Source organism: Panicum virgatum, chromosome 7N, assembly GCF_016808335.1.
Source record: "Panicum virgatum strain AP13 chromosome 7N, P.virgatum_v5, whole genome shotgun sequence".
NCBI classification, from domain to species: domain Eukaryota; kingdom Viridiplantae; phylum Streptophyta; class Magnoliopsida; order Poales; family Poaceae; genus Panicum; species Panicum virgatum.
The window spans coordinates 39,057,588-39,068,735 of NC_053151.1; the positions used below are offsets into that span (position 1 = coordinate 39,057,588).

An 11,148-nucleotide genomic window follows, 5' to 3' on the forward strand; every position below is an offset into this window, starting at 1 on the left:
TAATGAAAGCTCGGTTCAACCTCTAGAGTGGTTAGGCTCATTCAGTTCTACAATACCAGATCTAGTATTTCGAGTTTCCAGAAGAACACATACAAATGAGAATACTGGATTAGAAACAAAGGAAATAGTGTAAATAAGCACAACATGTACTATAGTGTATGAAAAAGAAAGAAGAGTACAAAGTAGTCAAAATAAGCAGGAGTTAAAGTATGGATGCTAACTGTATACTTCTGCTTCTGGTTTTATTCTTTCCAGTAGCTTTTCAGCTTCAATAAAACCCCCTAAGGGTCCCAGAGGGGTATATTTTACTTGCCTCCAACTGTAATATGAAGTGATGCAAATAATTTTAAGTACGAGATAAAGGTCTGGTTCAAACTATCAGTCCCACTATTCCAGAAAAAATGAAAGCATCAACCTCTGAAATCGATTACCTGGGCATAAATGGCAGTGCCAGGCAATGAAGATGAAGGTGATCAACACTATTAAATGGTGGCTGGTGAAACCCAAACCTACAATGCAGGCCACATATAAGAGAGCGGAGGAATAATGTACAATCAGTATCTTGAGATATAAGCAATATTATAATGGTTGCATGTATATGAAACAGCTGTAGAGAAGATATGTTCCTCTTGGTAATACCTGTGTTCCTCAGAATTGGGAGCATCTTGATTGAGCAAGTCTTTCCCCACCCTCACCATGTGGCTGACTGAAAATGACAATAAAAAATTATGCTGTAGCTCACAACTCACCAAGTCCGGGTTGCACTATAATAATGCATGGTGAAATGCAGTAGCAAGCTAGTCATATGATGAAAGCCAAAGAATACCCACCTAACTGGTGATCATCTTTGGTCCTGCGGAGGCTATTTACAGTTGGTATATGATCAATGGGTATGACAAGAAAGTGCCTGCAAGCATGGCACAGCATATTACATAATAAAATAAATCTTTAAGCAAATAAATTGGACATCTCCAAGTACAAGCTCTCAGAAAAATAATATACCAACCCTCACAAAAAGCTTCATAGTTGGAAGCAAGTCGGGGGAGGCTAGAGATGAAACGGAACACGAACAAAAGAAAAGAAAAATAAAAGAGGGCAAAACAAAGCAAAATCAACTGCAGAAAGTAATAATGAATCCAAAACTTCTACCAATGAATAGGAGGCCTGAATTCACATTTGACTCTTGCATATCTAAATCTCTTATCAAAGACAGCCAGCATGAACACCAGGAACAGCCGAACAGGTCAGTGTCTTGTGTTAGCTTTGCATCATGTACACACTGGTGTGACAAACCACACATCAATGTTTCTTCTCACAAACTATAGTTGCTTCATTGTAAATCAACTATGACACTGGTACATGCAAACTAAAAACACCTAATTATAACAATATACCATATGCTGATCTGATCTCAATAAGGTAGTAAAATGCATGATAATGTCTTGTGCAAATATTTCTTTCCTGACTACTTGCAAGAAAATGTGATGCTTATGCTCGTGTACACTCAGAAGTTCATATATAAATGAACAAAGCACCTCCACACTGCCATCTCTCCGAAGGAGCACTAATTGTTCGTGAGGATCCCCAGATTCATATAACAATTCACATGAGATAAGTACATATGGTGAAGTATTGACAGCTGATATAAGCAATAAAGAACAACATTTTTTTCATGCATGGCTGTGAAAGTGAACGAAAACCATTGAGGACGTAATCTACAACGGATGTAGGTGCTTAGAAGACCAGCCCCCGAATAGGTTCAGGACACACAGAGAGAACATAGCAGGCTAGCACATAAAAAATAAGCCCCAATCAAATACTTCAACCTTTCCCTACTTTGTAAAGATGGCCAATTTTTCAAGTAAAAACGCATTGCCTGTGATGCTCGCCAGATGTTCGACGATATGAACCCGAGCCCTAGTTCGTCCAACGACACAGAAGGCAACATCTAGACCAATCCTAGCAGCAGGGCGCTGTACAAACGAACACAATCTCAGCAAATACCTGAACGCCGACGGGTTAATGTCCCGGAACGCGACGACCCTGTCATCCTGCGCACATTGGGGAAAAAACAAAGGAGGGTTTACATTCTCATCAGGCAAAGCAGCACTAGATCCGCGGTGGTGATGGGGGCAAGTGGTACGGAACGGAGTAGAGAAGGGCGGTGGTGGAGCTGGGGGCGCGGCGGGCGATGTCGCAGAACACGCACCCGTCGGCCATGGGCGCCCGCTCCGACATCCTCCTCGCCACGCGGCTGCCCCCGAAGCAGAAGGTCTGCCGCATGGCGCCTCCCGCGCGCGCGTTGATCCGGGATTAGGTGGGAGTGTGGGACGCCGCCCGACGCGGGGTGGCCGGACTTGACCGATTCAGCAGCACTGCTCCGGGACGCGGCGGCCGGATCGGGGGTCCGGGATGCCGCCGACGTGTTGTCAGTCGTTTTTTTTTTTGTGAGATAGTGTTGTCGGTCGTTGGAGCCGAAGGTTCGGCTTTGTTCAATGGCCCAGGAAAGGCAGCCTGTCTCACAGTTAGATGGGCTGAGGCCCATTGGATGCTACAAGTTTGGGCCCACTGAACAGGCTTCTCCAGGCCCTATGCAGTTCTGACAACAGGTGTTGATTTTCCTTTTTTTTTTAAGAGTAGGAGATTGGTGTTTATTCTGTGGTAGTTCGAGTGCTGGTCAGCCGCGTAAAAAATACAGCTGCTGAATGCTGATGAAAGTAGAAATCCCAAGGATGAAGATAAGAAGCTTTTCACCATGGCTTCGGAGGTGGCGAATTCAACTCCCACTTGTGTTTGCGAGGATTGGACAGGTTTTATACCTCGTAATGACACTTGACACGCCAAGAAACTTAGCCGTAACAAGGTACGGTTCCTGGAATCCTGGTTCCACGCCGCGGGAATTTCAGCAACCGTGAGCCACGAGTCATCAAGAGCTACTTGTCGGTCCATACGGATCAACCACATGGACGGAGGAATTTGACAGCATGTGTAGCGGAACCAAACCGGGCGGAGATGTGCACGGCAGAAACGGATTAGCTCATTTGCTTGGCACGGAACTTTTCGTGTCACGGTTGCCCACGCTGCCACGGAGGATCAAGGCTTTGTCTAAGTTTTCTATTGTCCGGTACGGTGCCTATCCGTGGACTTGGGACATGGCTACGACCAAGCTCGTTGCCTTTTGTGCCTCGTGCAAAGCATAACCTGCAGCCTTGACCAGCAGCTGGGTACAGATGTTCATAAGTCGTCGTCATCAGCGGTCGATGGGGATATCAGGTGGCACGGCGCCGAGACTTGGACTAGCCGCGGTTTAATTCCAAGCTTGTTAGTTCGTGCATGTTCCACGGGTTTTTTTCTTGCGTAATTCATGTTGGAATATACAGTAGTCGCATCAATTGCATGGTTTGGGGCAACCACTGCACGATGTTTGAATTCTTGCGATGGTAAAACACATCATGCGTAAGTACGTACGCATCGTTTAATCGTGGACGAAAGCTTCTCGAGCACATGCAAATTAACTTGTCTGCTCCGTACGTAATATCTCGTCGGCGCGCGAACCTGCTTCTTCGGCTGATTTCTGAATCCGCACGCCATTGCCCAGCATTTGTGAAACGATCATCGTCGGAGAAGTTTACCATGTCGTCTCCTTGGTCTCGCCACCGCCGGCCACCGACCACCGGCAGGGTAGTCGCCGGCGCCGGATTGGAGGAGACCGGCGGCCGGCGGCCCACTCATCGGTCTATATTGAATCATGTCCCTGTCAGCCTACAGTACGTATTGAATTCCCTGTTGGGCTCGTGCACTTGGACGGGAAGCGCTCCACGTCGCACGAATCGAAATACACACCTGGCCGCAATACCTGCTAATTATTTGGCTGTCCAGCTGGGCGATCGATCCGGTCGCGAATTGATCGATCACGCGCGACAGATGATCCGGATCCCGTGTATATCCTTCCACTGACCGGCTGATTTGTCAGTTGCTTGTTCCAGTTAGTCACCTCCTCAGCTCCGATCCATCTCAACGCTGAATTCTCCAGCCAGCTCGCAAAATTTTCCTAAAAAATAAAAAAACCATGACCGCAGGACTGAATATTCGTCTGCAAGTGTGCGTTTAAATTATTTATCAGCAAATTAATAGGTATACGTCGCGCTTTTGCTTTGGAGTGAAGCACAAACTAGATGGTAGGAAGCACGATGTGAGCAGCATGCGTGCTCTGCAGCTGATGAAGGGCACGACTAGTAATATTTTTTTATTGAACAAAGTGATTATATTTTCGCTTTTCAGGCCCGGAAACTCTGTGGAAAAAATATATAAATACTGCGAAAGTAAACCTTCGAAGACACCGAAATGGTCGTCTTCAGAAAATAATGCACCATTTTTTAGTCAAATAATGCAGCCATCCATGGTCTTCTATTGCTTGTCACACACAGCTTCCTATTTTAATGGCAAATGTCTCATCGTGAGCAACATGTGTAGAATTATAGAGCCACAAATCAATAAATGGAAGCAGTGAACACAGGGTAAGCTGTAACTATTGGAATGGAGTTTTTCCCACGTGCATGGCGAGAAATTGACAGGGTCGACAGTCATCTATCCAATTATTTCCCACGGGACACTCTTAAATCCTATATGTGGATATTTGTTGGATGATAGGATTTAGTGTCTTTCAGCAAAAGTTGAGAAAATGGATCTTACTAGTTGAAAGATGGAGAACTATGCCCTCCAACAAATAGACACAATTTTGGAGTGAAATAGTAGCAAAGATCGACTTCTCAATGTCTTTGAGCAAAAGCCTCATATTCAAAACATGTCGTTTGCAAACTTTTTCCCGCTGTCTAATCACATACTCCGTCCTGAAACATAATGTCCTACATTTCAGGACGGAGGGAGTAGGCGCGGAGGTACACCTCATAGTTTGATGTAGATATATCCTTGCATAGAGCAGTAGTTAATAAGCTTGTTTCTCGTCTTAGCACATGTTGTTAAGGGTGGCACATTTAATTTGCGTATGAAAGGTTGTGGCCTGTCCGTTCAAAATTTTCAATAATTTGGCTGTTGGAATTTTTTCATAAATGATTCAAATTCATAAGCTAAAATATCAAAATGCAAAAAAACAAATGAAAATCTGTAACTATGTGTTGACGTTCAAGAATTTTTCAACCTTTTGCAATCTAGCTGAAAATTCGCTCCCCTTTAGCTTGGAAAATTAACTGAACTTAGAAACTTCAAACACCTTGTTAAAAGCTTACATTATTGACCGATGAAGTTGCGGTTTTTTTTAATAAACTGATGCACTTCAATTGTTTTGCATAACCAACTCCAATAATTGTAAGGTCGTTCAATAAATGGTTATTATTGTACGAAGATCGTTATTTGGACTCTTTGGTTGCATCTGCTATTCCACTTGTTGGTCACCCGACTTTCTACCGTACCCAAGTGACCTTTTTCTTTTCCAGGAAAATCCTAGTGATCATCACTTGCTACTTGTGTTAGCTTAAAAAAATCTTCGTTGCTCATAATGAAAATCGCTTAATTAATAATTATGTGACCGCTACGGGTGATACCCTAGAGTATATCTCCAACTACAACACCTTCGCAGCAGAATATTTAGGTTCTCGACTCCGAGTATTTTCATATGTCACTGCGTGCACCACTAGGCTTGGAAATCAAAACAGACGAGTATTACAAACTGTCAACAACCTTCAACTTATCATTTTGTGCTGATTATCTTTTTTTTTTGCCACAAACTTACTAATTCCTGCACCAAATTTTTATATACTAAATACTTTTTGTGGCAAAATTTTGTGGTCTCGGCTCCGGTGCATCTCTATTTACTAGCGTAATTTTGTGGTACCTCCGAGTAAAAGTCTCTCTTGATGTAGACTTTGGGAAGGGTAGCATCAATTTTTCTACGCATTGTTCTGTTGATTCTATGACCCACATGAATCGGGCATTGGTCTTGCTGACTCGGCCTCCTATCCGCTCGGCTGTCCAATGGCATCCCCACAGAACCCGTTTGCGCTTCGTCCCAACAAGAGAGGGCCTCACGGTTTCTTTTTTTCTTGCCCGATTCGTCCGGTAGCCGCGCTTGGCTTCCAAACAATCTGTCCTTCCAAATAAGGCTGGTTGGCTATAAATACTGCTCGCTCGCGCTCGGTTTGCTCCAACGTTCGCCTCTCTCCCGTTCATACTCCCCCTATCCGTATGAACATGCCCACGGCAGCCACAGCATAAAGCGTCGCGCCATCGAGCGCATGTTTCGATTACCTCTACCATTAGCTGAACCCTAGACACTAGCAAGAAATTAAGCCTTGTGCTTTCCGGAGCCCGCGCGCCATGATCACGCCCGTTGCTGACCCGACGATGATGGACGGGGACGATGCGCGCGCGTCGCTGCTCCCGGAGACCGACCCTCGGCGCCGTGGCCCCGGCGGCGGCGGGCAGAAGCAGCCGTCGTCGTCGACCGTCCTCCCCGCCGTCGTCTCCGCGGCGCTCCTGCTCGTGCTCGCCGCGGTCGCGATCCTGGCGTCGCAGCACGCCGACGACGGGCAGGGGGGCGTCGCCGCCGCGGGGCGCGTCGTGGAGGTGGCCGCCTCCCGCGGCGCGGCGGAGGGCGTGTCGGAGAAGTCCACGGCCCCGCTGCTCGGCGCCGGCGGCGCGCTCCGGGACTACGCCTGGACCAACGCGATGCTGGCGTGGCAGCGCACGGCGTTCCATTTCCAACCCCCAAAGAACTGGATGAACGGTTAGGCCCGTCGCCGTCGTCGCTGATCTCGATGAGATCGTTTCCTCTTTTCCTCGATCGATCTGGCGCTAACTTGGTTTCGTGTTCCTGTCACGGGCGCCTCGTGCACATGGCGCTGCCCCGATCTGCGCTTGCTCTCCTTCCTCGACCGGCCGGCTTCTCCAGATCCGAACGGTAAGTTGTTGGCCCTGATCGATCACCGATCACATGTGAACTCGATCGAGTTGCTTTCCTGTGTGGTTCGTAGCAATCCACGGCTCGCATTAATGCCCGAGCTAATTAATCGTATTGCATTATTATTGGCGATCTCGTCAGGTAGCTTTCGCGTATTGATGCCGTGAAACTAACGTGACATTTCTGCACGCGCCGCCGGCCGGCTACGTTGTGCTTGTGCAGGTCCGCTGTACCACAAGGGCTGGTACCACCTCTTCTACCAATGGAACCCGGACTCCGCGGTGTGGGGCAACATCACCTGGGGCCACGCCGTGTCGCGCGACCTCGTCCACTGGCTGCACCTGCCGCTCGCCATGGTGCCAGACCACTGGTACGACGCCAACGGCGTCTGGTCCGGGTCGGCGACCAGGCTCCCGGACGGCCGGATCGTCATGCTCTACACGGGCTCCACGACGGAGTCGGTGCAGGTGCAGAACCTCGCGGAGCCGGCCGACCCGTCGGACCCGCTGCTCCGGCGGTGGGTCAAGTCGGCCGCCAACCCCATCCTGGTGCCGCCGCCGGGCATCGGGCTCAAGGACTTCCGCGACCCGACGACGGCGTGGCGGGTCCCCAACGACACGGCGTGGCGCGTCGCCATCGGGTCCAAGGACCGGAGCCACGCCGGGCTGGCGCTGGTGTACCGGACGGCGGACTTCGTGCGGTACGACCCGGCGCCGGCGCTGATGCGCGTCGTGCCGGGCACCGGCATGTGGGAGTGCGTGGACTTCTACCCGGTGGCCGCCGGCGCCGGCGGCGTGGAGAACGGGCTGGAGACCTCCGTGCCGCCGGGGCCCGGGGTGAAGCACGTGGTGAAGGCCAGCCTCGACGACGACAAGCGCGACTACTACGCCATCGGCACCTACGACGCCGGGGCCGACGCCTGGACCCCCGAAGACGCGGCGAACGACGTCGGGATCGGGCTCCTCTACGACTACGGCAAGTTCTACGCGTCCAAGACCTTCTACGACCCCGTGCTCCGGCGGCGGGTGCTGTGGGGGTGGGTCGGCGAGACCGACAGCGAGCGCGCAGCCATCCTCAAGGGATGGGCGTCCGTGCAGGTACGTAGCACCACAACATTTGCATTTTGCTCCTCGGACGGATAACTTTCTTCTTTTTTTTCTCCGGCGATTATTATCTGATAATAATTCCCTTGATGATTATATTTGGGTTAGCTTAATTAATGATGGGTGATGGTGTCACGTAACGTACTTCGGGCTGATTTGCGGTGACAGTATGGGTTACGTATAATGACAGCTCGAGTAATTAATCAATTATGACAGCGGATTAATTAATAAACGAGAAATCGGTAGGATCGTGGACTTTTCGTTCTTTCCCCTCTTCCTGGAAACGCGTTTGTAAAGGTTACTATGCCCCAATAAGATGATCGAATCACAAAAATTCGGATTTTGAAATCCCTATTAGTTTCGGTTTTAATGCTGCATTGCCAAGCTTTATGGATACTACTCCCGCATTTCTTTCTATGTTTGAATCGTCGAAAAAAGAAAATAAAAGATCCGATAAACTTGGAAATCCCGTACAGTACAGGCTTGCTGGGGGAGCCTCTCAGAAAAGTTGAGGCACACGTTGCACGGTTGCGCCACCCTGTTACCAATTGTCTCCGCCACGTGAGGCACACGCAGCTTTCCTGTGATCCTGTCCAACAACTAACCAACCGTTCTAGAGGGAAAACGAGAGGAGCGCGGGCCCGGGCCCGGGCCCACGGTCTCCAATCTCGTCGCGCAAGCAACTGCCCCAGACAAAAATCAGGGCCCAACGAAGATTTCCTGGAGCCCCAATGGGCACGCGAGAACACGTAAGCGAATCGGGAAATTAGTACTTTCTAGTGTGTGCCGGCCCTGTCGACCTGCTTTCCTGATTGGCTGAGAGGCAGGATTAGCTTGCTGCCACGTCTCGTCCAGCGTAGCAGCAGGGCTGGAGTCAAAGCCTCCAATGAGGATCCTACGTCGATCTTGAGCATTTTTTTTTCATTGTGCTACTAAAAGGGAGTTGAGAATTGAGTTCTTGATAGGTCTCTATTTTTTTTCGAACTGGATTTGCATTGTCAAAGGGTTAATTCTTCCCATTAACTAGGCATGCGGATAATCATATACGACTAGTCCGTGGAGGTCGGTCACAGAGCTGGCATCGACATTATAAGTATTTTTTTTAAGTAAATCGTCATTATCAGACATGGAGGCCATATTAGCCTCTCCACACAAATGCCTCCAGAACTGGTTCAAGTCGTTCAGGAGGCACTTTCTTGCCCGTCTGGCGACCTCAACAGGAATATAATTCGATCTAAAATAATTGAATAAAGGGCTGTACTTTTTCTCGAGCCATGATTTTTTGAAGTTAATCGAGCCATGATTGTATACAGATTATTAATTGCATCCACACGAAAAGGATGGCTCGGCTTCTCGCTAATTACTACTCATCACGTTTGCACGAAAAGGAGTAGTACTACCATGCACGTTCCTCTTTTTTAACGTTTTCTTTTTGTCCACGCCATGCACGTGTCAGTCAATCCCGAGGACGGTACGTCCTCCTGGACACGAAGACCGGCAGCAACCTGCTCCAGTGGCCCGTGGTGGAGGTGGAGAACCTCCGGATGAGCGGCAAGAGCTTCGACGGCGTGGCGCTGGACCGCGGCTCCATCGTGCCCCTCGACGTCGGCAAGGCGACACAGGTGAACGCCATGATCGAGCCCGAGTGACGCAGCTGCTAGCAGCATACACAGCGAGTTCGCGTCATCGTTCCTTTCTCTCTAGCTGATGATCCCCGTGTGCGCTATTGCAGCTGGACATCGAGGCCGTGTTCGAGGTGGACGCGGCGGCCGTGGAGGGCGTGACGGAGGCCGACGTGGGGTTCAACTGCAGCACCAGCGCCGGCGCGGCGGGGCGGGGCCTGCTCGGCCCGTTCGGTCTGCTCGTGCTCGCCGACGACGACCTCTCGGAGCAGACCGCCGCCTACTTCTACCTGGCCAAGGGCACCGACGGCAGCCTCAAGACCTTCTTCTGCCAAGACGAGCTCAGGTATGTCATCTACGAACTACGATGCACACTTGTGAGCTAAACGGTCTGCCCCTTAATTTGAGCTTCTTGACCCAAGTTGACAAACAAAAACTTATTACAATATTTTTAAAATCTTCTATATGTGTTTAATTTTATAGGGCATCAAGGGCGAACGATCTGGTGAAGAGAGTCTACGGAAGCTCGGTCCCCGTGCTGCACGGGGAGAACCTGTCAGTAAGAATTCTGGTAAGTGTCTGCACGCTCTGCTGTGCTAATAATAAGCCAATAACCAGCAGCTAGCCAGCTAGCCTATATATCCATGTGCCGGTGTATGTTCCTCACTCGTTGTTCACATTGCTTCTTGATCTGGTGTGCAGGTTGATCACTCCATCGTGGAGAGCTTTGCGCAAGGCGGGAGGACGTGCGTCACGTCGCGCGTGTACCCAACAAGAGCCATCTACGACTCGGCCCGCGTGTTCCTCTTCAACAACGCAACCAGCGTCCGCGTCACCGCCAAGTCCGTCAAGGTCTGGCAGATGAACTCCGCCTACATCCGGCCATACCCGGGGACTTCTCTATGAGTAGATAGGGTGCTGACAGGCCGGCCGTGCCTGCATGAACGAACTCGTTTGTAGAGTAGGGATTGCTTATTTGTTCGCCTTTTCTTGCTCTTCCTCTGGAACAATCACACAAGCAGCAAATTGATTTGATGAAGAGGGAAGAGACGGAGTGTAATTTTTGGGGCAACAATATTTCGTTTGTTGCATGAATAATGCACATTCCTTTTTCTTCTTTTTACTAGTGCATATATAGACTAATAATAAATCTTCACAGACCATCATCCCCTCACGAGGGGGAAAAATCTCCTCCGCGAAGTAAAACTAGCTCAAATTTTTCTGTTAATCAGTGTAACAACTTGAGAGCGATGTTGAATTTTTGTAGCGTCCAGATCTCATCCGTTTTCCTGTGTTGTAGGATATTTTGTTGCTTTTAGACTCAGATTTGCTGTTAGTTGTGCGCTTATTCTATCCCATAAAAATGGCTCCATACCAATGTTGTTAGTATTAGTCTGTCATATTTCTCATTTGTTAATATATCAGTAATTCAACAATCCATCTTGTCACCTGAACAGTTCAGTTTTTTTCCAGCTTTTACATACAAGCAGCTATTAGTTTGTTATAA

The 11,148-nt window shown here is 49.0% G+C and overlaps 2 protein-coding genes across 3 annotated transcripts; one reads left to right on the forward strand and one right to left on the reverse strand.

Moving 5' to 3' along the window:
• On the reverse strand, positions 1-2,445 carry LOC120682897 (bifunctional adenosine 5'-phosphosulfate phosphorylase/adenylylsulfatase HINT4-like). The gene is made up of 6 exons (XM_039964921.1): positions 2,149-2,445; positions 2,005-2,051; positions 831-907; positions 640-706; positions 432-509; positions 1-319 (listed from the first exon to the last, which is right to left on the reverse strand). The coding sequence occupies exons 1-6, from the start codon at positions 2,281-2,283 to the stop codon at positions 217-219; spliced, it is 507 nt and encodes a 168-aa protein (XP_039820855.1). The 5' UTR covers positions 2,284-2,445; the 3' UTR covers positions 1-216.
• Positions 2,446-6,082: 3,637 nt separating this feature from the next.
• On the forward strand, positions 6,083-10,868 carry LOC120683294 (beta-fructofuranosidase 1-like). Of its 2 annotated transcripts, none has more exons than XM_039965363.1 (7): positions 6,083-6,742; positions 6,908-6,916; positions 7,139-8,013; positions 9,476-9,641; positions 9,752-9,987; positions 10,125-10,212; positions 10,344-10,868. In XM_039965363.1, the coding sequence occupies exons 1-7, from the start codon at positions 6,334-6,336 to the stop codon at positions 10,346-10,348; spliced, it is 1,788 nt and encodes a 595-aa protein (XP_039821297.1). In that variant the 5' UTR covers positions 6,083-6,333; the 3' UTR covers positions 10,349-10,868. The 2 variants fall into 2 exon arrangements, with proteins under 2 accessions (XP_039821297.1, XP_039821298.1); XM_039965364.1 differs by having other exon boundaries at positions 6,093-6,742; positions 7,139-8,009.
• The last annotated feature ends 280 nt before the right edge of the window (positions 10,869-11,148 follow it).

Coding starts and splice junctions, on each gene's coding strand:
- LOC120683294 (XM_039965364.1), top strand. CDS start 6,334: ATGATCACGCCCGTTGCTGACCCGACGATGATGGACGGGGACGATGCG. Junction 9,642..9,751: donor ACGTCGGCAAGGCGACACAG/GTGAACGCCATG, acceptor GCGCTATTGCAG/CTGGACATCGAGGCCGTGTT. Junction 9,988..10,124: donor TTCTGCCAAGACGAGCTCAG/GTATGTCATCTA, acceptor TTAATTTTATAG/GGCATCAAGGGCGAACGATC.
- LOC120682897 (XM_039964921.1), bottom strand. CDS start 2,283: ATGCGGCAGACCTTCTGCTTCGGGGGCAGCCGCGTGGCGAGGAGGATG. Junction 510..639: donor CCCAATTCTGAGGAACACAG/GTATTACCAAGA, acceptor CCTGCATTGTAG/GTTTGGGTTTCACCAGCCAC. Junction 320..431: donor GCACTGCCATTTATGCCCAG/GTAATCGATTTC, acceptor TTCATATTACAG/TTGGAGGCAAGTAAAATATA.